Source organism: Schistocerca gregaria, chromosome 2 (genome assembly GCF_023897955.1).
Source record: "Schistocerca gregaria isolate iqSchGreg1 chromosome 2, iqSchGreg1.2, whole genome shotgun sequence".
NCBI lineage: Eukaryota > Metazoa > Arthropoda > Insecta > Orthoptera > Acrididae > Schistocerca > Schistocerca gregaria.
In genome coordinates this window covers 1,054,977,684-1,055,002,064 of record NC_064921.1, presented here as the reverse complement: position 1 = coordinate 1,055,002,064, position 24,381 = coordinate 1,054,977,684, and the positions used below count along the sequence as shown (strand labels likewise).

Below are 24,381 nucleotides of genomic sequence, written 5' to 3'. Positions count from 1 at the left end.
TTGTTGATGTTCATCTTATATCCTCCTTTCAAGACACTGTCCATTCCGTTTAACTGCTCTTTCAGGTCCTTTGCTGTCTCCGACAGAATTACAATGTCATCAGCGAACCTCAATGTTTTTCTTCTTCTCCATGAATTTTGAAACGTACTCCGAATTTTTCTTTTGTTTCCTTTACTGCTTGCTCAATATACAGATTGAATAACATCGGGGAGAGGCTACAACCCTGTCTCACTCCTTTCCCAACCACTGCTTCCCTTTCATGCCCCTCGACTCTTATGACTGCCATCTGGTTTCTGTACAAATTGTAAATAGTCTTTCGCTCCCTGTATTTTACCCCCGCCACCTTCAGAATTTGAAAGAGAGTATTCCGGTCAACATTGTCAAAAGCTTTCTCTAAGTCTACAAATGCTAGAAACGTAGGTTTGCCCTTCCTTAATCTAGCTTCTAAGATAAGTCGTAGGGTCAGTGTTGCCTCACGTGTTCCAACATTTCTACGGAATCCAAACTGATCTTTCCCGAGGTCGGCTTCTACTAGTTTTTCCATTCGTCTGTAAAAAACTCGCGTTAGTATTTTGCAGCTGTGACTTATTAAACTGATAGTTCGGTAATTTTCACATCTGTCAACACCTGCTTTCTTTGGGATAGGAATTATTATATTCTTCTTGAAGTCTGAGGGTATTTCACCTGTCTCATACATCTTGCTCACCAGATGGTAGAGTTTTGTCAGGACTGGCTCTCCTAAGGCCGTCAGTAGTTCCAATGGAATGTTGTCTACTCCAGGGGCCTTGTTTCGACTCAGGTCTTTCAGTGCTCTGTCAAACTCTTCACGCAGTATCGTATCTCCCATTTCGTCTTCATCTGCATCCTCTTCCATTTCCATAATATTGTCCTCAAGTACATCACCCTTGTATAAACCTTCTATATACTCCTTCCACCTTTCTGCCTTCCCTTCTTTGCTTAGAACTGGGTTGCCATCTGAGCTCTTGATATTCATACACGTGGTTCTCTTCTCTCCAAAGGTCTCTTTAATTTTCCTGTAGGCAGTATCTATCTTACCCCTAGTGAGATAAGCTTCTACATCCTTACATTTGTCCTCTAGCCATCCCTGTTTAGCCATTTTGCACTTCCTGTCGATCTCATTTTTGAGACGTTTGTATTCCTTTTTGCCTGCTTCATTTACTGCATTTTTGTATTTTCTACTTTCATCACTTAAATTCAATATTTCTTCTGTTACCCAAGGATTTATACTAGCCCTCGTCTTTTTACCTACTTGATCCTCTGTTGCCTTCACTACTTCATCCCTCAAAGCTACCCATTCTTCTTCTATTGTATTTCTTTCCCCCATTCCTGTCAATTGCTCCCTTATGCGCTCCTTGAAACTCCGTACAACCTCTGGTTCTTTTAGTTTATCCAGGTCCCATCTCCTTAAATTCCCACCTTTTTGTAGTTTCTTCAGTTTTAATCTACAGGTCATAACCAACAGATTGTGGTCAGAGTCCACATCTGCCCCTGGAAATGTCTTACAATTTAAAACCTGGTTCCTAAATCTCTGTTGTACCACTATATAATCTATATGAAACCTGTCAGTATCTCCAGGCTTCTTCCATATATACAGCCTTCTTTTATGATTCTTGAAGGAAGTGTTACCTATGATTAATTTGTGCTCTGTGCAAAATTCTACCAGGCGGCTTCCTCTTTCATTTCTTTGCCCCAGTCCATATTCACCTACTACGTTTCCTTATCTCCCTTTTCGTACTACCGAATTCCAGTCACCCATGACTATTAAATTTTCGTCACCCTTCACTATCTGAATAATTTCTTTTATTTGATCATACATTTCTTCAATTTCTTCGTCATCTGCAGAGCTAGTTGGCATATAAACTTGTACTACTGTAGTAGGTGTGGGCTTCGTATCTATCTTGGCCACAATAATGCGTTCACTATGTTGTTTGTAGTAGCTTACCCGCATTCCCATTTTCCAATTCATTATTAAACCTACTCCTGCATTACCCCTGTTTGATTTTGTGTTTATCACCCTGTAGTCACCTGACCAGAAGTCTTGTTCCTCCTGCCACCGAACTTCACTAATTCCCACTATATCTAACTTTAACCTATCTATTTCCCTTTTTAAATTTTCTAACCTACCTGCCCGATTAAGGGATCTGACATTCCAGGCTCAGACCCGTAGAACGCCAGTTTTCTTTCTCCTGATAACTTTGATTTAATGAAGGCTTTTGACTGTGTTGACCACAAAATATTACTGCAGAAGTTGGACCATTATGGAGTAAGGGGAGTAGCTTACAAATGGTTCACCTCTTACTTTAAGAACAGAAAGCAGAAGGTAAATCTCCGCAATATTGAAAGTGGTAGTGATGTTCAGTCCCACTGGGGCACTGTTAAGTGGGGCGTTCCCCAAGGGTCGGTGCTGGGGCCACAGCTGTTTCTTACTTATATAAATGATATGCTTTCTAGTATTACAGGTGATTCAAAAATATTCCTGTTTGCTGATGACACCAGCTTGGTAGTGAAGGATCTTGTGTGTAATATTGAAACAGTATCAAATAATGTAGTTCATGAAATAAGTTTGTGGATTGTGGAAAATTATTTGGTGCTAAATCACAGTAAGACTCAGTTTTTACAGTTTCTAACTCACAATTCAACAAGAACCGATATATTGATCAGACAGAATGGGCATGTTGTAAGCGAGACGGATCAGTTCAAGTTCCTAGGCGTTCGGATAGATAGTAAGCTGTTGTGGAAAGCCCATGTTCAGGATCTTGTTCAGAAACTAAATGCTGCTTTATTTACCATTAGAACAGTATCGGAAGTAAGTGACAGTTCAACACGAAAAATAGTCTACTTCGCATATTTTCATACGCTTATGTCATATGGTATTATTTTTTGGGGTAATTCTTCTGATTCAAAAGGGTATTTTTGGCTCAAAAATGGGCTGTTCGACCTATGTGTGGTGTAAGTTCGAGAACCTCTTGTCGACCCCTATTCAATAGTCTGGGAATTCTGACATTGCCTTAACAGTAATATTTTCTTTAATGTCGTTTGTTGCTAGCAATATTAGCTTATTCCCAAGAGTTAGCAGCTTTCACTTAGTTAATACTAGGTAGAAAGCAAATCTGCATGTGGAATGCACTTCCTTGACTCTTGTGCAGAAAGGAGTGCAGTATTCTGCTGTATCCATTTTGAGTAAGCTACCACAAGAACTCAAAAATCTTAGCAGAAGCCCAAACACTTTCATGTCTAAACTGCAGAGTTTCCTCATGGCTCACTCCTTCTATTCTGTCGAGGAGCTCCTTGAAGAGCTAAAAAATTAAGCAAATTCCAGTGTTACATTGTTGATTTTCTTTATTTAAACTTACGACTTGTAGCCTGAATATGTTTCTTTTATTTTATCTGTTTCCACTATCGTGTTATAATTTCATGTATTAACTCGTTCCATGACCATGGAGACTTCTCCTTCATGTTGTCCCACGGGACAATAAATAAATAAATAAACATCAGCAAAGGCAGAACAAATGTAATGGATTGTAGTAGAATTAAATCTGACAATGCAGGCGGAATTAGATTAGGAAATGAGACACTTAACGTGGTAGATGAGTCTTCCTATTTGTCCAGTAAACCGACAATGGGCTAAGCAGAGAGGATATGAAATGTAGTCTGGCAATGGAAAGAAAAGCGTTTTTGAAGAAGAGAAGTGTGTTAACATCGAATATAGATTTAAGCGTTAGGAAGCCTTTTCTGAAGGTAACTGCCTGGAATGTAGTCTTGTATGGAAATGAAACGTGAACGATAAACAGATCAGAGAAGAAGAGTGTGGTGGTACAGAAGAATGCTGAAAATTAGACAGGCTGATCAGGTAATCAATGAGTAGGTACTGAATTGAACCGGTGAATAAAGCTGTTAGGGTACAAGTTGTGGGATACTGTACATGCTTTATATTCCCCAGTCGTAGACTAATTTCCCCATTCACGTGTTTAAAGCAACATGTAAGCCTTACCCGCTCATCTGCAATAGCTTATTCTTTTTCCATTTGCCGTCTATATACTTCCTTTATCGCAGTCTTCTTCGCCCATATATTGCAGTTTTCATTTTTTGGTTTCGAACTCTTCCATTTCCAGTTTTATTTTTCGTAAACACGCCACAGTAACTGAACTTAAAGGCGTCATTTCCGTAATAGGGAATGGTTAAGTCTGTGTGATATATTTACTCTTTTTCTTAGGAGTGAGATAACACTGTTTGCGGTACCAGTCCTAATTCGGCGATATCTGCCGGTATCGTGGAGACCGGAGTCCTGGACTAAGAGAAATGTGTTTCTCTGTTTTAATACAGCACTTCCCGTGATACGTACGTTGTGTTTGTTGGAGCCAGTGTTAAGAATCTCCACGTAATCTACAAGTTGATCATTAAAACTGTATGCTGATAGGTCGTGGTTTATAAGCTTTTCTCTGCTTTGAGCGTCAGGAAGCTCTACTTGCACACCAGTCAATCTTTGGGTATTGTTATTACTCCAAAAGAAAAACGGAATGTTGTTAAACACCAAACAAGAGCCGTTCTGTAAGTTATTTATTAGCTGACACCACAAGAACATGATCGGTACAGAGTACATATTGTAAAAGCCGTTTTTTAAGAGTCTAATACACTTAAATAATGTTGTACATTCTGTAGTGTATATTATAGCCATTAGCCAGGTAATGCCATACTCCTTAGCCAAGGAAGACGTTAAAGTTTATCATAGTCACGTGTCCGGACACATTACAATATATATAAAGTGGTTACCAATAACTTTGTCTACTCCTGGACATATAAATTTATAATCTATCTTTACTCCAGAACTGGACGTCAGCCACGTCAAGCATTCTGCTGCAGTAGCTTATCATTGTCCACAATCAAACTGCTATTTCCATGGCAACTCCTGCTATGTAATTGTTGTGGTGTGGCGTTATGTAGTCGCACATCCCTACTTTGTTAAAAATCCCGGCAGAATCTTCCATTATGCCCAAATACAACAGGTAACAGTCGTTTACATTAATCTGCAGCGATATTCCAAACAGTTCTTCCGTTATAACACCAACTTTAACGTCGGCTAGATTAGATTACATTAGATTTACTTTCATTCCAGTTGATTCGTAGTGAGGAGGTCCTTCAGGATGTAGAAGATCTCAGAAAAACAATAATACATGACTAATATTTACAACTGAAGCAAATTAGCTAATGTACCTTCCACAGGTCTCAAGTGGAATGATTGTCATATTTTTAATGGAGACTATGTGAAAGAATCATTTTACAAACACTCATATACTAAAGTGAAAAATGTTTTTATTTATAAGGTAATAAACATAATAGAACTACTACAATGCTTATTTACAATGAACACATTACTGCACTGAAGTGGTGCAGACACACAGATCAGTTGGTTCTACTGAGAAAACCATCAATATAGCACAAGGAGTTGTCCATCAATAAATCATTTAGGCTTTTCTTAAACTGAATTTCATTGGTTGTTAAGCTTTTTATGGTTGCTCGCAAGTTATTGAAAATTTGTGTCCCTGAACAATACACACGTGTTTGTACAAGATTAAGTGACTTTGAATCCTTGTGAAGATTATTCTTATTTCTAGTACTGATTCCATGAATTGGGCTGTTGGTTTGAAAAAGTGATATATTTTTAATGAGAAATTTCATTAAGGAATAAATATATTGGGAAGCAGTAGTTAGTATCCCTAGTTCTCTAAATAGGCTTCTGCAGGATGTTCTTGAGTTCACACCACATACAACTCTTATTGCACGTTTTTGTGCCGGGAAAATTTTAGCTTGGCTTGATGAATTATCCCAAAACATAATTCCATATGACATTATGGAATGAAAGTAAGCATAGTACACCAGCTTCTTCATTTTTATACCCCTATGTCTGACAAATTTTGCATTGCTAATAGAGATTTGTTAAGACGCTTCAGAAGTTCTGTGGTGTGCTCCTCCCAGTTGAATTTATTATCAAGCTGTAATCCCAAGAATTTAACAACTGTCCACACCTATCTGCTTGTCATCGTATGTTAGGTATATACTTGTGGGACACCCCTTACAAGTTCTGAACTGCATGTAGTGTGTATTTTCAAAGTTTACTGACCAGCGATAAATGTCCGCAAATATTTTATCAGCCGATCTTTCTAAGACTACACTTGATTTGCTATTTACTGCAATGCTTGTATCATCAGCAAACAAAACGAACTTGGCATCTGGTGATGTTACTGATGAAAGGTCTTTGATATACTCAAGAAAAAGTAAGGGCCCTTAAAGGAAACATTTAATTAGTTCTCAGTTGGATGATACCTGATGACTTAATACGTGTCTCTTTCCTAATAACACCCTTTGTTTCCTGTCAGAGATATAAGATTGGAACCATTTTGCAGCAGTTCCTATTACACCATAAAATTCTTATTTACTTAAAAGGATATTGTGATTTACACAGTCAAATGCCTATGACAGATCACAAAATACACCAGTTGCCAGCAATTTTTTGTCTAATGAATTAAGTATGTTTTCACTGTAAGTGTAGATAGCCTTCTCAATATGAGAACCCGTCAGAAATCTGAACGGCGAGATTGACAGTATGTTATTTATGATAAGACGTTTATAAAGCCTACTGTACATTATCTACATCTACATCCATATTTTCTAAAATGTTTGAGAATGCTAACAAAAGTGAAACTGGATTGAAATTTGTTGCTATTTCTTTATTTTCCTTCTTAAACAGTGGCATAACTTCAGAATATTTCAAACATTCAGGAAGTATTCCGCTGATAAACGACTGGTTACACATGTAGCTTAATATGTAGTTTAACTCAGAATCACATTCTTTAATAAACTTTGTTGATATTTCATCATACTCACTAGATGTTTTTGATTTTAAAGATTTTATGATGGGCATTACTTCTGAGTAGTGAGGGTAAAAATTCATATTATCTATGTTACTTGAAACGTGTGGTCTGAGGTATTCCATAGCAGCATCTACAGAACCTGACAACCCCATCTTTTCAGTAACAGTTATAAAATGTTTGTTAAAAAGTTCTGCAACACTGTACACGTGTGTCACCAATGTATCATTTACTCTTAATACTATTTGTCTGTCTTCATGTCTGGTTCTACCGGTCTCTTCCTTCACTATATCCCATACTGTCTTTATTTTCTTACTTGATATGATTACCTTTTCATTCTAATATATTTGCTTTGATGTCCATATTAAAATCTTTGATATTTTGCAGTATTTCTTGTAATTTTCTGCAGCATCAACATCAGCACTGTTTTGGATTGACAGATAAAGTTTTTTCTTTGTTTTACAAGATACCTCTATTCCTTGAGTAATCCATGGCTTCTTTGTAGACTTTGCTCTAACATTGGTTAGTTTTGGGGGAAAACAACGTTCAAACAAGGTAAGCACTTTATTAGCATAAGTGTTATATTTTTCACTCATGCCATGAGCACTGTAAACACCACTCCAGCGAATGTCTCTGAGGAGTGTCCTAAAATAATAAATTTTTAGGTTATTGATTACCCTCTTGAGTTCAGATTCAACAGATTTTATATCCTGTTCAGTATTAATATTTAACAGAAGGAACTGCATGTCACGGTCTGAGAGGCCATTGACTATCACTTTTGTAATATAATTTTGTTCATTGGACTTTTCTATAAAGATATTATCAACGGCTGCTTGTGAGCAATTGGCCATTGTAGTGGCGACTTTACATTGGGAATTAAGTTGAATGATAGTTTTAATAACTCAAATAAGTTCATACTGGGATAGTCTTTAAGAAAATCTACATTGAAGTCATAAGCAACCACTATTTTTTTTGTTTTTGGTTGTTAAATGAGCCAGTACAGCGTCAAGATGGTTTATTAACAGATTAAAGTTACCTGCAGGTGCTCGATATACACTTAATATTATGAAGGATTTTTTTGTGAAATTCTACTTCTGTTGCACATGCTTCCATATGCTGTTCTAGGCAAAATTTATGAATGTTTATGTTCTTACATTTATGTCACTTCCTGATGAATGTAGCAACTTGTCCTTTCTCCATTTATTCTGTGCAAAAGTGAGATGCTAACCTAAATCCTGTAACACTTAAAAGTTCTATACCAGTGGTCACTCGATGTTCATAGAGGCAGATTATGTCACCTGTGTTTGCGGACTCTAATTCATCAATCCGCAAACCCAGGTGACATAATCTGCCGCTCTGAACGTCATGTGACCACTTTTATAGAACTTATAAGTTAAGTTATAAAACTTTAAATTTACCTGTGTTTGGAAACTCTAATTCATCTATCTATTAGAGGAGCAAAATAACTGATAGTGGTCGAAGTAAAGAGGATATGGAATGTAGACTGTCACTGGCAAGGAAAGCGTTTCTGAAGAAGAGAAATTTGTTAACACCGAGTATAGATTAAAATGTCAGGAAGTCGTTTCTGAAAGTATTTGTATGGAGTGTCGCCATGTATGGAAGTGAAACTTGACGATAAATAGTTTAGACAAAAAGAGAATAGAAGCTTTCTAAATGTGGTGCTACAGAAGAATACTGAAGATTAGATGGGTGGATCACAGAAGTAATGAGGAGGTATTGAACAGAATTGGAGGGAAGAGGAATTTGTGGCACAGCTTGACTAGAAGAAGGGACCAGTTGGTAGGGCATATTCTGAGGCATCAAGGGATCAACAATTTGGTATTGGAGGGCAGTGTGGAAGGTAAAAATCGTAGAGGGAGACCAAGAGATGAATACACTAAGCAGACTCAGAAGGATGTAGGTTGCAGTAGGTACTGGGAGTTGAAGCTTGCACAGGGTAGAGTGCGTGGAGAGCTGCATCAAACCAGCCTCTGGACTGGAGACCACAATAACAACAATTCATCTATGCAGATAGTTAATTCATTAATTTTCATTTCTCAGTCCTCTAATATTTTCGTACAGTAAAGATAGATGACATTTTACATTGACTGAATTAAAATTGGGTAGAGTTGAAATTTCTGCTGATTGTAGAAAATTCTTAACCCATAACTTTCTGTGCTGATGTATTAAGCTAAAATCATGTTTTGTTGATTTCTTCCTTGAACTGAAGGTTTGTCTCAGTACCACCTTTCTTAAAACTTGGTTTCTTTCTGAGAGGTTAGGATTGAGACAGACCTCTTTATATGGTATAACTACAGTGCTTCCTTGCCGATTTTTTCCACTATTCCTCTCGCTGTCACGCTGTCGTTCTCGTGAAGGAGGAAGGAAAGCTCCATCTTGTCACCATGTCTTACAGTAACAAACTTGGAGAATTTACTACGTTGATAACAGACTTAAACATCACAGATTGTCCCTTCTGTAATTTCTCCTGACAGTCTATTTGATCATAGTTTTTAACAACTGTAATGTTATCACAAAGTGGTTCTGTACGAGTTGTAAGCACACTTAAATTCTTCCTGTTAAGATGCGTGTCATGTTTGGTGCAATTTGTATTACGCGTATCCGTAACAACATCGTCGATGGTCTCCAGTAATAACAAAAAACCAAACTACTCGTCTGTCGGTCTTTTCTTGCACGTTGGAGGAAGACATGTTAATACTTTCCACTACCACAAATGGTTGCTTTCACACTCTAAAGATCAAAGATTACGCTCCTTCCGATCACGTGAACTTCCGTTCATTTCTTTTAAATTTGCTTATACTTGCCGTGTAACTGTGAAGTTCTAGCTCAGTTGAACTATTCTGTGTACATGTGTGTCAGTTTCTCGGTTGTCAGGCGTCAGGCGTTGGGCGTCATGTATCAGGCATTAGGCATCAATCGTCAAGCAACACGCGTCATGTATCAACCATCATGTGCAGAGCATCAGCTGTCAGTGTCATGCACTAGGCATCAAGTAACAAGCATACCTGTTCGAATCTACGTTCTGTTAATGGTAGACAGTAAGGCAACACCTCATCCAGGCATGCTAGTACAACAAGTTATAACCAGCGGTGCAGAGAAGCAACGCATCTGATGTCATGCATAGATAGGCAGAACTAACCAGGAATTTTCAAGTTATCAGTCACATGAGCAATGTAGTAGTAGACATATTACAGTTTGTAAGAATCGAGATATAGATTTTCTCAATGAGCGTCACCTAGAGAGTGGATCTCATCAAGTTATAAATGTACATATTTAGGTCACCTAACTACCCAATACTTGCGAGATACCCAAGTTAATGATCACATGATCAACATACTGGTAGTAGAGACATTGCTGTCTGTGTGTCTCTAGATAGTGAAGCAGGCGACTATCTGTAACAAACGTTTATACCACAATAGCCAAGGCATCTGTAGTTACCTCGATTTGAATGGAGGTGGAAGTGCTTTGACGCTCACTACACCACTGCTGGGGGTGTGTTTGGAGGCTGTGGTGGTGGTGGTGGCACCAGAGGTGGCAGCAGCTGCAGTATCACATCTAATGCAGGAAGATCCACCCTTTGGACACTACATTGTTCGATCCATACTGAACATTATCCATTAGTTATTGCTTAGACGGAGCTACCCCAAATATTACCTGATGCAGGAGGGTTGGCTCTGGACAATTTCCCAGATTGGTGCATGCTGGATCCATCCCAAAAAATATTCCCTGATGAGCTGCATACTGGAACTGTCTGATGGTGTAGACGCCATTACTGCTACAGCCACCACCTCCATAGATACTTCTAGTGTTGGTGGAGCAAATGTCAAGGCATACTCATTGAGAAAACTATAATCCCTCTGCAGCCTACAGATAAAGTTAAAAAACATAATGAGAAAATATAACAATAAAAACAGGTGATAAAACGGTGACTACTTAAAACGAACATGGTGAAAAGTTGCGATGAAAATATAAAAAAACAAAGGTTGGGCGATGCTGATTAAAACACATAGTAATGAGACAGGCACAATTAAAAAACATGACGGCAGTCTGGTTTCTGTTCAAAACACTTAAAAAGGGGGGATGCACAACACTGAACACTCACGGAAAGCATTATGCTACAGGGTACAAATGAATATGGGAGGGGGGAGGACCCAGAAAGATGGGGAAAGAATGGGGGGGAGAATAGGAAAAGCAAGAAAGGGGGAGCCAATGGAGCGAGACGACACAGACAAGGGGGCACGGCAGATATGAGAAGGAGTGGGGAAGGCAGTGGAGGGGAAAGCAAACGACTCAGGAGAGAGAAAGGAGTCAAAGAGAGGGTAGGCAGGAAAAGAAAACAGGACAGAATGGGGACAGAGGGAGCCCAGGAAAAGGACAGTGGGGGAAAGGGGGAGGTGAGGATCAGAGATGATGGGAGGGATAAATGGAGGGAGAGAGGGAATCCTCTGTGAGGGAGAGTTGACAGAAGCCACCATGAGATAGGTGATGAAGGGTGTAGAGGTGGAGTGTAGGAGGGACACAATGGTGAAGGCGGAGCACTGGGCAGGGGTTGGAGAGGAGCAACTAGGGGATGGGAGGGTATCAAGTTGGCGGGAGTTGTAGAGGACTCAGATATGTTTGAGGAAATGGAGCAGATGGGGGAACGAAATCAGGTCATAAAGGATCCATGTGCAGGACAAGAGGCGTATATGTAAGGTGAGGTGGAGTGCATGGTGCTCAAGGATCTAGAGGGACTTACAGAATTTGGGTGTGGGGGGGGGGGGGGTAACTAGGGGATGGGAGGGTATCAAGTTGGCGGGAGTTGTAGAGGACTCAGATATGTTTGAGGAAATGGAGCAGATGGGGGAACGAAATCAGGTCATAAAGGATCCATGTGCAGGACAAGAGGCGTATATGTAAGGTGAGGTGGAGTGCATGGTGCTCAAGGATCTAGAGGGACTTACAGAATTTGGGTGTGGGGGGGGGGGGGCAGATATCTAGACAGTACTGGCATAAGAGAGGATGGGACGGATTAAGGATTTGTAGGTGTGGAGGACGGTAGAGGGGTTCAAACCCTATGTCCAGCTAGAGAGGAGTTTAAGGAGACGGAGGCGGTTGTGGGCTTTGGATTGGATTGAGTGGATATGAGGGATCCAGTTGAGGTGACGGTCAATGATGAGTCCAAGGTGGGTGAGCGTGTGGGAGAAGTGTGGGAGAAGTGGACAGAACAGGTACAGATGGTAAGGGAAAAATCAAGGAGCTGGTAGGAGCTGGTAGGAGCGAGTGGTATGACCTAGAATGTTTGCCTGGGTCTTGGAAGGATTGATGTTTAAGATCCACTGGTTACGCCATGTGGCAAAAAGGTCAAGGGGATTCTGAAGGAGGCGTTGGGACCGCTAAAGGGTAGGAGTGAAGGCAAGGAAGGTCATATCATCAGCATACTGCAGGAGGTGGACTGGAGGGGGGGGGGGGGGCTTGGGGCATATCGGTTGTGTACAGAAGGTAGAGGAGAGGGGAGAGAACAGAGCTCTAGGGAAGACCCATGGAGGGGTAGAAGGTGCAGGAATTGGAGGTATGGACGGTAACATAGCTCCATCTTGTCACCATGTCGTACAGTGACGAACTTGGAGAATTTACTGCGTAGATAATAGACTTAACAGACCCTTGGAGGGGTATAAGTTGCAGGAATTGGCGCTATGAACGGTAACATAGGAAGGGTTGTGGGAGAGGAAAGAGGCAATCAGATAGACATAATTGATAGGATGGGCTTAGGTCTGGAGTTTAAACAGGAGACTGGGACACCATATGTCGTTGTAGGTCTTTTCGAGGTGTAGGGAGACCAAAATGGCGGAGCAACGGGAATTAAGGTGGAGGGAGAGGAGATGAGCGAGGTGTAGGAGTTGGTCGTCAGCAGAGAAGGAAGGTTGAAAGCCACAGAGGCTGGTGGCGAGGAAGTGTTGTCAGTGGAGGTGGTGATGGATGTGCCAGGTAAGGATGGATTCCAAGAGCTTGCTGAACTCTGAAGTGAGACATACAGAGCGATAGGAAGAGGTGTCAGAAGGAGGCTTTTTGGGTTTGCAGAATATCAGGATATGGGAAGTTTTCTACAAGTCTGGGTAGAAGTTGGTGGCAAGGATTACGTTGTGCAGGGTGGCAAGGGCTGCAAGGAAGGAGGGAGGGTAGTGTTTGATATGGGGGGTAGGTAACATGGTCTTGGCAGGGGGTGGTGTTGCGTTTAGTGCGGAGTATTCTGTGTAGTAATTGGAGTGTTAAGTTTGAATGGTGGTGTGTGGCCCAAGTCCTGGAAGCTAGGAGCAAGGGGAGAAGCGAAGGTATCTGTATGGTCGATGACGTCAAGGAAGAGGGAATAATCAAATTGGGGATCGTCTGTAATGGAAAACACATCAGATAGGTACGAGGCAATATGGTTGGCCTTACTGAGGTTACCAGGAAAGGCATGGTCATCAAGGAGTGGAGGGTACTGCAGGTTAAGATGGTTCCCAGTAAGCCAGTGGAAAGCAGACAAATACTTGTAAGAGTTTACTGGGAGCGTGGCGTTGAGTTGTGTGCATGTCTGTCGCCAGGCACAGTGTTTCTTCACAGTAAGCAAATTGCAGATGTGGCATTGTAATTGCTGGTGGCGGAGGAGTGTGTCCCAGTCACGAGTGTGGAAGAAGGAGCAGTAGAGGTGACAGGATTCATGAAGGAGAAGGATAGCGTGTGGTGGTGGTGAGGGTGGATGGCTTTCGTAGGGATGAAGGGGGCTATGGCGTCAGACGAGGGGTGATGGAGGAAGGCAGCTGTTCAAGAGATGACTTCAGGAGATTGGAGGGTAAGGTTGTGGTGTTCCACCTGGGTGTGTATGAAGTCCCAGTAGGCATCCCATTTGGCACAGGAGTAATTGTGGACGACTTTAGAAGGAATGTCAGGGCAAGGAATGTGGCGGGGATGGCGACAATCGGAGATAGTGTGGAGGAGGGGGGCATGGTCGTTGCCAATTAGGTCAAGGACGTCCGCAGTGACGCACCTAAGGACGTTGGGAGAGGCTAGGATCATGTCAGGAGTGGTGTTGGATTCGGGTCAGGTGTGTTGGGGGAGAGGAACTAGGTCTCTGTGGAGGGTGGTGATAAACGGATGCCACCACTGAAGTTCGGCAGGAGCTCAGCTGTGGATTTAACATGTGCAATTTTCTCAACTATCATATGACACCGCAGATAAGAAAACACTGATGCTGATGTCAGAGAATTCTTGGCTGGAACCTGCAGCGCCCTACTAATCATACATTCTGAGAAAGCAATGGATGACGAATTTAGTATCAGAGGGAAGCGTGAAGGGTTAAAAATTGTAGAGGGAGACCAAGAGATGACTACAGTAAGCAGGTTGAGTAGGACATAGGTTTCTGTATTTATTTGGAGACGAAGAGACTTGCACAACAAAGTGTGGAGAGTTGCTTCCAACTAATCTTTGTGCTGAAGACTACGACAACAAGTATGTTCTCGAAGTTCAAACGCCGGGCGGAGTGGCCGAGCGGTTCTTGGCGCTACGATCTGGAACAATACGACCGCTACGGTCGCAGGTTCGAATCCTGCCTCGCGCATGGATGTGTGTGACGTCTTTATGTTAGTTAGGTTTAAGTAGTTCTAAGTTCTAGGGGACTGATGACCTCAGAAGTTAAGTCCCATAGTACTCAGAGCCATTTGAACCACTCTGAAGGTGAAACTGTGTGTTGACCCTGTAAAATCAAGCGCATCAAACTGAGTGATTGTGAATCATTTTGCAGTGTTTATCGATGAAGAAATAGTCATGGAACCCCAGCTTTACAGTAGTTTTGTTAGACGCACATCCACTCCTAGCTACATAGACTTTTTGCAGTTTTACGTCGCAGTACATGCTATGAGGAATGATGTCATCGAGAGAACTGCACAGAACAGGTAAGTAGAAATCTTATAAGCCGATTCACAAATGCAATCCAAGTCTCAGTTGAACAGGATCGATCAGTTTTATTGTACATTGCCTGTGTCACCTTTCAAAGATCAAGGATTCTCTGCGACGTACATTCTCTTCTTGTAGAGTTTAACCGTGAAATATATTGAGCATACCTGCGGTATTATTAATTAGGTTTATAGATACACCTTCCATTCCATTGATGTATCGTGAGGGGTTCCTCAAGGATGTAGAATATCTTCTAAAACCAAAAATGAAATGTACTTACTTATAGCCCGCCGGAGTGGCCGTGCGGTTCTAGGCGCCACAGTCTGGAACCGAGCGACCGCTACGGTCACAGGTTCAAATCCTGCCTCGGGCATGCATGTGTGTGATGTCCTTAGGTTAGTTAGGTTGAATTAGTTCTAAGTTCTAGGCGACTGATGATCTCAGAAGTTAAGTCGCCTAGTGCTCAGAGCCATTTGAATCAGCTTACATATAAACATGTTGATGTTGCTGTCTAACGGGAAACATACGAACGATATTCTTGGAACCATCTCCACCCTTCCTGTTGGTCACATCTGGTAAGCTTCTCATGCTGAGTAACACAACTGAAATGTAGTCGAGACCTTGACTCAGAGAGCACTGTAATTGTTTGATTGATTCGCAGAAAGGCGTCAGCCTCCCTCATGACTTGATCTGCGTGACTAGATCTCCACCTCAAGCTCCTCCGCATGGCTGTAACTGTTGCAAGTGATTGATCCACGACGATGCAACCAAACAAAATCAAGTCTTTCTCTCCGTTTCCGCCCATTATTTTAAATTTGTTTGTGTCGAGCATTATGTAACACTCTTTTGACGAAGAACTGGGTATCTAAAAGTATTTCTGAAAATTATTAGCAATTTTTAATGGTGCGATCTTCTTGAGGACAATTATGGAGACCGCGAACATTGTACTTCTTTACTGTCCGTCTCACAATCACGGCGAACTTTTCAAAGCTTCAAACAATGATTCCGCTGAGGACGCAAGATATATTTCAAAGCAATTAATATTTATTTACGCTGACCAGGCGTGATGTACATAAATTTTAATTTTTGACAAAATATTACAGTCCTGCAGGAAACATGACTTTAACTCTGTAACCAGTAACGTTAACTCTCCTGTCTCTTACTTACCTCATGAATAATAACGGTCCTTTCACACAACCACAGATCGTTTCTACTGGCACTTCTTTTCAGCACCACACCTGTGGCTGCAAACGAGTATCAGACGACGCTAGATTCGACTGACTGGAACCCGGCAATATACAAAACCCACTAACTGAGGCCTTTTAATGGTTTAGAATTCCTTAAATTATAGATAAGAGGAAATTCATTACATTTTCATCGCCACACTGAAGATGATAAAACTACATTTGTCATTGTCTTCCTTCCTCTGATAGTGTACATCAACAACAATAGAATAGCACAAACACAGACATGGATTACGAAACTTGAAGATGAGTGAAAAGAAATCTGACGAAATGTGGATACAGCCAGAACCTCTCACCTTCGACTTTGTCACATTCCTTTGTTATGTAATCTACCATCTGCTGCCCTATCTCTGTTATCAGCACGAACATGTTTCTCATTTTCTTCGATGTGAATGCAGGACTTAGTGTCGTCCGCATTTCGTGCCATTCTTTTCCTGAAAGCAAGAAACAGAAATAAAAAGTAAGCGCCTCCTGTCAGCCATCCCTCATTTTATGTTTAACTGTGACCATAATCTACTTGCTTGTTTAAAACGATTTGTCAGTTCGTGTCACAAAAGCGAGTGGCAATATGATGCGGACGAACCTCGTAACGAAGAAATACAGTGTGTCCCAAAATAATGTATTCACTCTTTTAAACAGAATATTTCTTTAATTAAAGGAGACATAAATACAATTTTATGAGTAATAATTTAGAAGACGGTGAAAAACATAACAATGCTTTCTTTTGTTTCAGGATCGTCAGCAAACATGATGTTATCGTTTGAACAACGGAAATGTGTGCTGAAGTGTTGCTGGAAAACAGAGAATGTGATTGCGGTACGCCGACGTTGGAGAGTTGAATTTGAAACACCTCCACCAACAAGAGTAACAATTGCAAGAATCAGAGATAAGTTTAAAGTCGAAGGAACGGTGCACGATATGAAGAAGGGACAAAGCAGACGAAAGAGAAGTTCAACAGACAATGAGAGTGTTGAGGGTTGCAGTAATCCAGTCATACACACGATCCCCGGAAAAATCTGTGAGGTAATGCTTTCATGAGACTGGGATCTGCAAAAGCAGTGTTCATAGAATTTAGCGGTCTCAAAACTTTAAGCCTTACATTCCAAGACTTCTCCATACCCTTAACGAGGATGACTCTGATAGGCGAAGCGAATTTTGTTAGTGGTTCATTAACAGATGTGAAGAAGAGCAATGTTTCCAAGATTGAATTCTGTTGTCAGATGAAGCGACGTTTAAACTTGATGGAACAATCAACCGCCATAATTGCTTGTACTGGGGCAGGGAGAATCTATACGTAACCGAGCAAAGGCATGTTAAACTACCAGGAGTAACAGTCTGGTGTGGTCTGTCTCCTAGAGGGTTAATCGGGCCGTACTTCTTTGGCAACAGCGTCACGGGCGAATCGTTCTTGGAAATGTTGGAAATGCTATTTCCTGGCCTCAGCGTTGTGTTTGTAAATGAAGATTATTACTTTCAGCAGGTTGGAGCGCCACCTCACTTTCACCTGGATGTGAAGGCATTTCTCAACCGTACATTTCCTGCCAGTGGACGATCTTAGAGAGCAAACTGAGTAGGCCTGTGTTGCTATTCCGTTGGAAACAATAAAGTTTTCACGTCACTCAGTCGTAAGTCCTTGTCGACGGTGATTCCGATGGACGGCCACCTGTTTGAAGATTTACCACTGTAAGTCGGACCATGAAGCACCTAACATCATTAAAATTGTATCCCTGTATATCGTGATGGAACAAAAAAGTCTGATTCTTAAGTGTAAATTTAGAATCATAGAGATAGAATAACTAATTTATGTGGGTAAGCAGTGTCTCGTCCGTGTCTCTGAATCTATATTAGTGTTACATTAAACCTTTAAAAGCAATGTTTTAAAAGCAATGTTGTTCCTTTGTGTAGAGCTTTGACGCTCGTAGTTGTGGGTTTCGTTTGACCCCTACACTGATCTGTCCTACAGAAGTTAGATGGGAGGCGTACTTCTCTTTATGTCTTATGGAAAATGTTACCTCATTTTGCGGTTATTTTAGTTCAAAATTGTTTTGGCTGTTAGAAAAATAAACGAGACAGATGTCTTTCAATGGTATAACCTATAAAATTCTTATTATGACATCCTTTCAGTCATGCTAAAGTAGACAACATACATCGCCTAAATTTATAAAAAGATACCAAATAACAACGATCAACTGAGTGTCACTCTCTATATGTTTCCGCCAGTCCATTTGTTATCAACATCAATGCAGTGTTTTGCGACATAAAGACACGTAAAAAAAACTAACTGTATATATGAGAGATGATAGAGGGTATGATGATGTCGTATGATTTTGATTACTACAGTTTCCTTTTTCCTCAGTCAACGTTAAATGACTTTCTCTTTGTTGGTTAAAGTAAATATACCTGATTTACCAATTCACTTAGATTTCGGAAAAAAATCGTTTCCTCTCTGTTAATACATACAATGTCTCAATGTGTTGCTATGAGATATATTAGACACCGTTCATTTCTGCTACAAAGGCCCCTCATTCCAGAGCCACACATGTCATTTCTGCAACAATGGCACAGCTCAAACTGCAGGTCTAATAACGTCCATTACAAGATACTTCGAATATAAAACTTAGTACATAGATACAAAGTTACCGTAACCAGACCCTCACCTTTCATGAGAAACAACATCCGCAGTAGCACTGGAGTGTCCTCGTCGGTGTTCATGAAGTCCACGTGGTCAGTGAAGTGGTCAAAGTCCTTGACTGTGACGGACCTGATGAGATCAGGATCCCTCAGCAAGACCAGAGACTTCGCAAAAGTGTAGAACCCAGCGTAGGGGTGAGGTTCGAAGCGTCTGTACGCGTCGACTACTACGTCCGCCATGGCCTTCCTGTTGAGCACCACGTCCAGGGTGTTCCCCACCACGGGCAGCGGTGGCGTGTACGGGACCCCGGCTCTGGAGAACCTCCTGGAGTAGTGGCGCCACCAGAAGAAAGTCAGCGCGGCTGCGACCAGCACCAGCGACCAAAAGAGCGTCCACCAGTCACAAGCCATTGTCTGCAAAACATTTTAGTTTCATTTTTTTTTCATCGCCACAAAAACATCTGCATCCAGAAGAACCTGGCCGATCTACTGTAAACTCGGTGGGAATGCCACACAGAATCAGTTATGCTATTGATTATTTCTTCCGGGCTCGGCTGTGCACTCAGATAGCATGGATCCGACCGTGACCCTGTGACCATCAGTTGATATAAGAGGGCTCCGAATGTCCATACGAACCAGTGCGACGGCTTGGACCTGCACTGTGCCCTGGCGGCACGTTCCACAGCGGTTTCCCCAGCTACAGGGCTACGAGAGGGTCGCAGGGTGGGGTTGCAAGGATGCTGACAGGTTGTACCGTCCTACTGTACATCACGCCCTTCATATCGGCACCATCATTGCCTGTTCTTAGCAAATATCGGTACAGGAAGGCACGCATGCAGAAAATGTTGGATCTTTATATCCGACATGCACCACAAGGAGGGATCGCCAATTGATTATCTGCCTCGAGCGAGAAAAGGCCCATTCAGGAGGCTGTCTGCCTTCTATGCATCTTTTAATAAGTGCTAGTTCCATTGGCAGGGCTCGCCACAAGTCAACCATTATAATGCCTACCACTCACAACCTGCAGCGATGATACCAAATCGCCTTGGTCAGCTTCGACGAGCATGGGTCCCTGCAAACTGGCAGTTGGTCATACTTTGTGAATGAGAACTGCTTCTGCCTCGGTGGCGATAACCGGGAGGTCAGTGATTAGAGGCACACTGGAGAGCGCCACGGAGAGCGTGTTCTGATCTCCCATCTCACGTCCGCTAGCCTAGTGTGATGGTGTGGTGACCAATATCTTAGGGTGCTTGTTCACTGCCAGAGTTCCTAAAGGGCTCCATAACAGCCATATGGTACTTGGAGAAGATCCTAAACCAGTGGTTCTGACAATCACGCTCGCCCACGCCCAGGGCCTATTTTAACAGGAAAATGCTCGTCCCCATCTCCTGAGCTTGCCCTGCAGCTGTGGATACTCCGCCATGGCCAGCCACATCACCTGATCTCTCCCCAATCGAGAATGTGTGGGCTGCCATGCAATCAGAACTATGCCTCCACCCACCAATCTGAAGGAGCTCTTCACTCTGGTGCAAGTGGAATGGGATGGAGTATGACAGGATTACATCCAAGGCCTGTACAGCTCCATGCTGTGACGGGTGGACGCTGGTATTCTCAAGTGGGGGAATCGACGCCATACTAACATGCACGTTTTGTGATAATGTAGCGCAATGGCATGGTGATACTTCACAGTAACGATCAGAATCCCCCTTCTCCTTCTGCGTGGAGCTCTCTTTGTCACAACGAGTGCACATTTTCACGATGTATGACTAGACGAAGTTCTTGATAATAGCCTAGAGATGTATGTCAGCCCAGTTATGACTTGTAGTTTCCCTTTTTATTTTTATTTCTAATCCTTTCGATCAGACAATTAATGGCTGTTTTACATTTGTATGTTAACTACGTTACACCTGCTGTGTATTTCAGACTGAACGAAAATGGCTTCACAGGCAACACTGCACATAGTAGAAAAACCAAAATAAAAGGAAATTTTAATGAAACAGTTGATGGCCAGTGCATCGTATTGTATATTCTTGTTGGGTCTGCAGCTGGATTGTGTTGGACATATAGGCAAATGCGATGGCATTTGTATGGTACTGCTGCTGAGCAGTGTGTCAGCAGTGCGCAAGTAGCAGCAAGTTGCTTATTTAGCGTTCATATAAGTGTAGTAGTCAAGCTGAAAATTTGTTTGAGTGTTCTTAGGGCAATTGTTTAGTTAAATCCGTCAAATCATTGTGTAGTTTCGTAATTAGCAGGGTCGGATTTGCATTTTAATATCTGTGACGTGTAAAGTCACGTAGTCGTCTGTCATTTCTTTATTTCTTTCAAATAGTCTTTGTACGTTACTGACAGTACAGTTAGCCTTCTGCCGCCGAGCATTGTGTCAGCAGTGCCCAAGTAGCAGCATTACTGCATTTACTAGGCAGTCTTGTATTTTAATAACCATTTACATTTTGTGTCGAATTGTTTGTGCTTTCTGTAGATTAGTTCAGATGTTCTTTGTACAACAGTATTTAGCATGGATAGGGACTGCGACCGCTGTGTTCCGATGCGCACTGAGTTGGCATCCCTTCGCTCCCATCTACAGGCAGTGTCGACTCCAGTCACACAGCTTGAGGCTGTTGCCAATGGGCACCACTGTGGAGGTCCGGACGGGTGTTTGTCGGGGATGGCCAGCTCTTCCCAAGTATTCCCCAATGGGACTACGGCTGTGGCTGCCCGGGATACTGCCCACATTGAGGCTGACCCCTCACCCATGGTAGAGTGTGAGGTCATCTTGAGGTGTGGCAGGGGGCGAAAGACATTCCAGAGGGCTGAATGGAAGGCTTCTCCAGTTTGTCTCACGAACAGGTTTCAGACTGATCTTCAGCCGGACATGTCTGCTTGTCCTGTTCCAGAGGTTGACCCTCAGTCTGCAAGATCCTGGCGGTCTCAGAGGGTGGGCTTACTGGTAGTTGGGAGCTCCAACGTCAGGCGCGTAATGGGGCCCCTTAGGGATATAGCTACAAGGGAGGGCAAGAAAACCAATGTGCACTCTGTGTGCATACCGGGGGGGGGGGAGTCACTCCAGATGTGGAAAGGGTCCTTCCGGATGCCATGCAGGGTACAGGGCGAACTCACCTGCAGGTGGTCTCTCACGTCGGCACCAATGACGTGTGTCGCTACGGATCGGAGGAAATCCTCTCTGGCTTCCGGCGACTATCTGATTTCGTGAAGACTGCCAGTCTCGCTATCGGGATGAAAGCAGAGCTCACCATCTGCAGCATCGTCGACAGGACTGACTGCGGACCTTTGGCTCTGCGACCGTGTGGGCTGCAGATTCCTCGACTTTCGCCATAGGGTGATGGGGTTTCGGGGCACGATACGTCAGGAGTCCGCACAGCAGGCGGCTACACGGGTAGCAGGGCTTGTGTGGCGTGGACTGGGCGGTTTTTTTTTTTAATTTTTTTTTTTTTTTTAGGTTAGATGGCCTCGGGCAAGTACAGGAAGGGCAACAGTCTCAAAGGGTGTGGGGGAAAGTCAGGACATGCGGGGATCAAGCAGCAATCGGTATTGTAATTGTAAACTGTCGAAGCTACGTTGGTAGAGTACCAGGACTTCAAGCGCTGGTAGAAAGCACCGAAGCTGAAATCGTTATAGGTACGGAAAGCTGACTGAAGCCAGAGATAAATTCTGCAGAAATTTTTACAAAGGCACAGACGGTGTTTAGAAATGATAGATTGCATGCAACCGGTGGTGGCATGTTTGTCGCTGTTAGTAGTAGTTTATCCTGTAGTGAATTAGATGTGGATAGTTCCTGTGAATTATCATGGGTGGAGGTTATACTCAACAACCGAGCTAGATTAATAATTGGCTCCTTTTACCGACGTCCCGACTCAGCAGCATTAGTGGCAGAACAACTGAGAGAAAATTTGGAATACATTTCACATAAATTTCTTCAGCATGTTATAGTCTTAAGTGGCGATTTAAATTTACCAAATATAGACTGGGACACTCAGATGTTTAGGACAGGTGGTAGGGACAGAGCATCGAGTGACATTATACTGAGTGCACTATCCGAAAATTACCTGGAGCAATTAAACAGAGAACCGACTCGTGGAGATAACATCGTGGACCTACTGATAACAAACAAACCCGCACTTTTCGACTCTGTAAGCGCAGAACATGGAATCAGTGATTATAAGGCCGTTGCAGCAACCCTGAATATGGAAGTAAATAGAAATATAAAAAAGGGAATACGGTTTATCTGTTTAGCAAGAGTAATAGGAGGCAGATTTCAGACTACGTAACAGATCAAAACGAAAATTTCTGTTCCGACACTGACAATGTTGAGTGTTTATGGAAAAAGTTCAAGGCAATCTTTAATGCGTTTTAGACAGGTAAAACTGTGAGGGACGGGAAAAACCCTCCGTGGTTCAACAACAAAGTTAGGAAACTACTGCGAAAGCAAAGAGAGCTTCACTGCAAATTTAAACGCAGCCAAAACCTCTCACACAAACAGAAACTAAACCATGTCAAAGTTAGCCTAAGGAGGGCTATACGTGAAGTGTTCAGTGCAATAGAAAGCAAAATTCTATGTACCAACTCGACAGAAAATCCTAGGGAGTTCTGGTCTTACGTTAAATCAGTAAGTGGGTCGAAACAGCATATCCAGACACTCTGACATGATAATGGCATTGAAACAGAGGATGACACGCGTATAGCTGAAATACTAAACACGTTCTTCCAAAGCTGTTTCACAGAGGAAGACCACATTTCATGTTCTTCTTTAAATCCTCGCACGGACGAAAAAATGGCTGACATCGAAATAAGTGTCCAAGGAATACAAAAGCAGCTGAAATCACTCAACAGAGGGAAGTCCACTGGACCTGGCGGGATACCAATTCGATTCTACGCAGAGTACGCGAAAGAACTTGCCCACCTTCTAACAGCCGTGTACGGCAATTCTTTAGGGGAACGGAAGGTTGCAAATGATTGGCAAAGAGCACAGGAAGTTCCAGTTTTCAAGAGGGGTCGTCGAGCAGATGCGCAAAACTATAGGCCTAAATCTCTGACATCGATCTGTTCTAGAATTTTAGAACATGGTTTTTGTTCGAGTATCATGTCGTTTTTGAAAACCCAGAATCTACTCTGTAGGAATCAATATGGATTCTGAAAACAGCGATAGTGTGAGACCCAACTCGCTTTATTAGTTCATGAGACCCAGAAAACATTAGATACAGGCTCCCATGTAGATGTTATTTTCCTTGACTTCCGGAAGGCGTTCGATACAATTCCGCACTGTCGCCTGATGAACAAAGTAAGAGCTTACGGAATATCAGACCAGCTGTGTGGCTGGATTGAAGAGTTTTTAGCAATAAGAACACACCATGTTATTATCAATGGAGAGACGTTTACAGACGGTAAAGTAACCTCTGGCGTGCCACAGGGGAATGTTATGGGATCATTGCTTTTCACAATATATATAAAATATATATAAATGACCTAGTAGATAGTGTCGGACATTCCATGCGGCTTTTCGCGAATGATGCTGTAGTATACAGAGAAGTTGCAGCATTAGAAAATTAAAGCGAAATGCAGGAAGATCTGCAGCGCGTCTGGAAATTTTATCCAATCTTCGAGATTTCGCGTTCTTCTGAACTTCGTTCGCATACTTTTTCCGTTGCCTCTGCAACAGCGTTCGGACCTGT

At 42.3% G+C, this 24,381-nt stretch overlaps 1 protein-coding gene across 4 annotated transcripts in view; it reads right to left on the bottom strand.

The window, feature by feature from the left end:
* The window catches only part of LOC126335588 (cytochrome P450 9e2-like), a 91,955-nt gene that overhangs the window by 56,986 nt on the left and 10,588 nt on the right, over nucleotides 1–24,381 (bottom strand). For all 4 annotated transcript variants that reach the window (XR_007564894.1, XR_007564895.1, XM_049999025.1 and 1 more), the window contains exons 2-3: nucleotides 18,721–19,108; nucleotides 16,360–16,497 (exon numbers count right to left, since the gene is read on the bottom strand). Coding sequence is in view for 2 of the 4 variants with exons in the window: in XM_049999025.1 (XP_049854982.1) it covers nucleotides 16,360–16,497; nucleotides 18,721–19,105 (523 nt within the window). In the remaining 2 variants the exon portion in view is untranslated. The remainder of the gene's footprint in view (nucleotides 1–16,359; nucleotides 16,498–18,720; nucleotides 19,109–24,381) is intronic.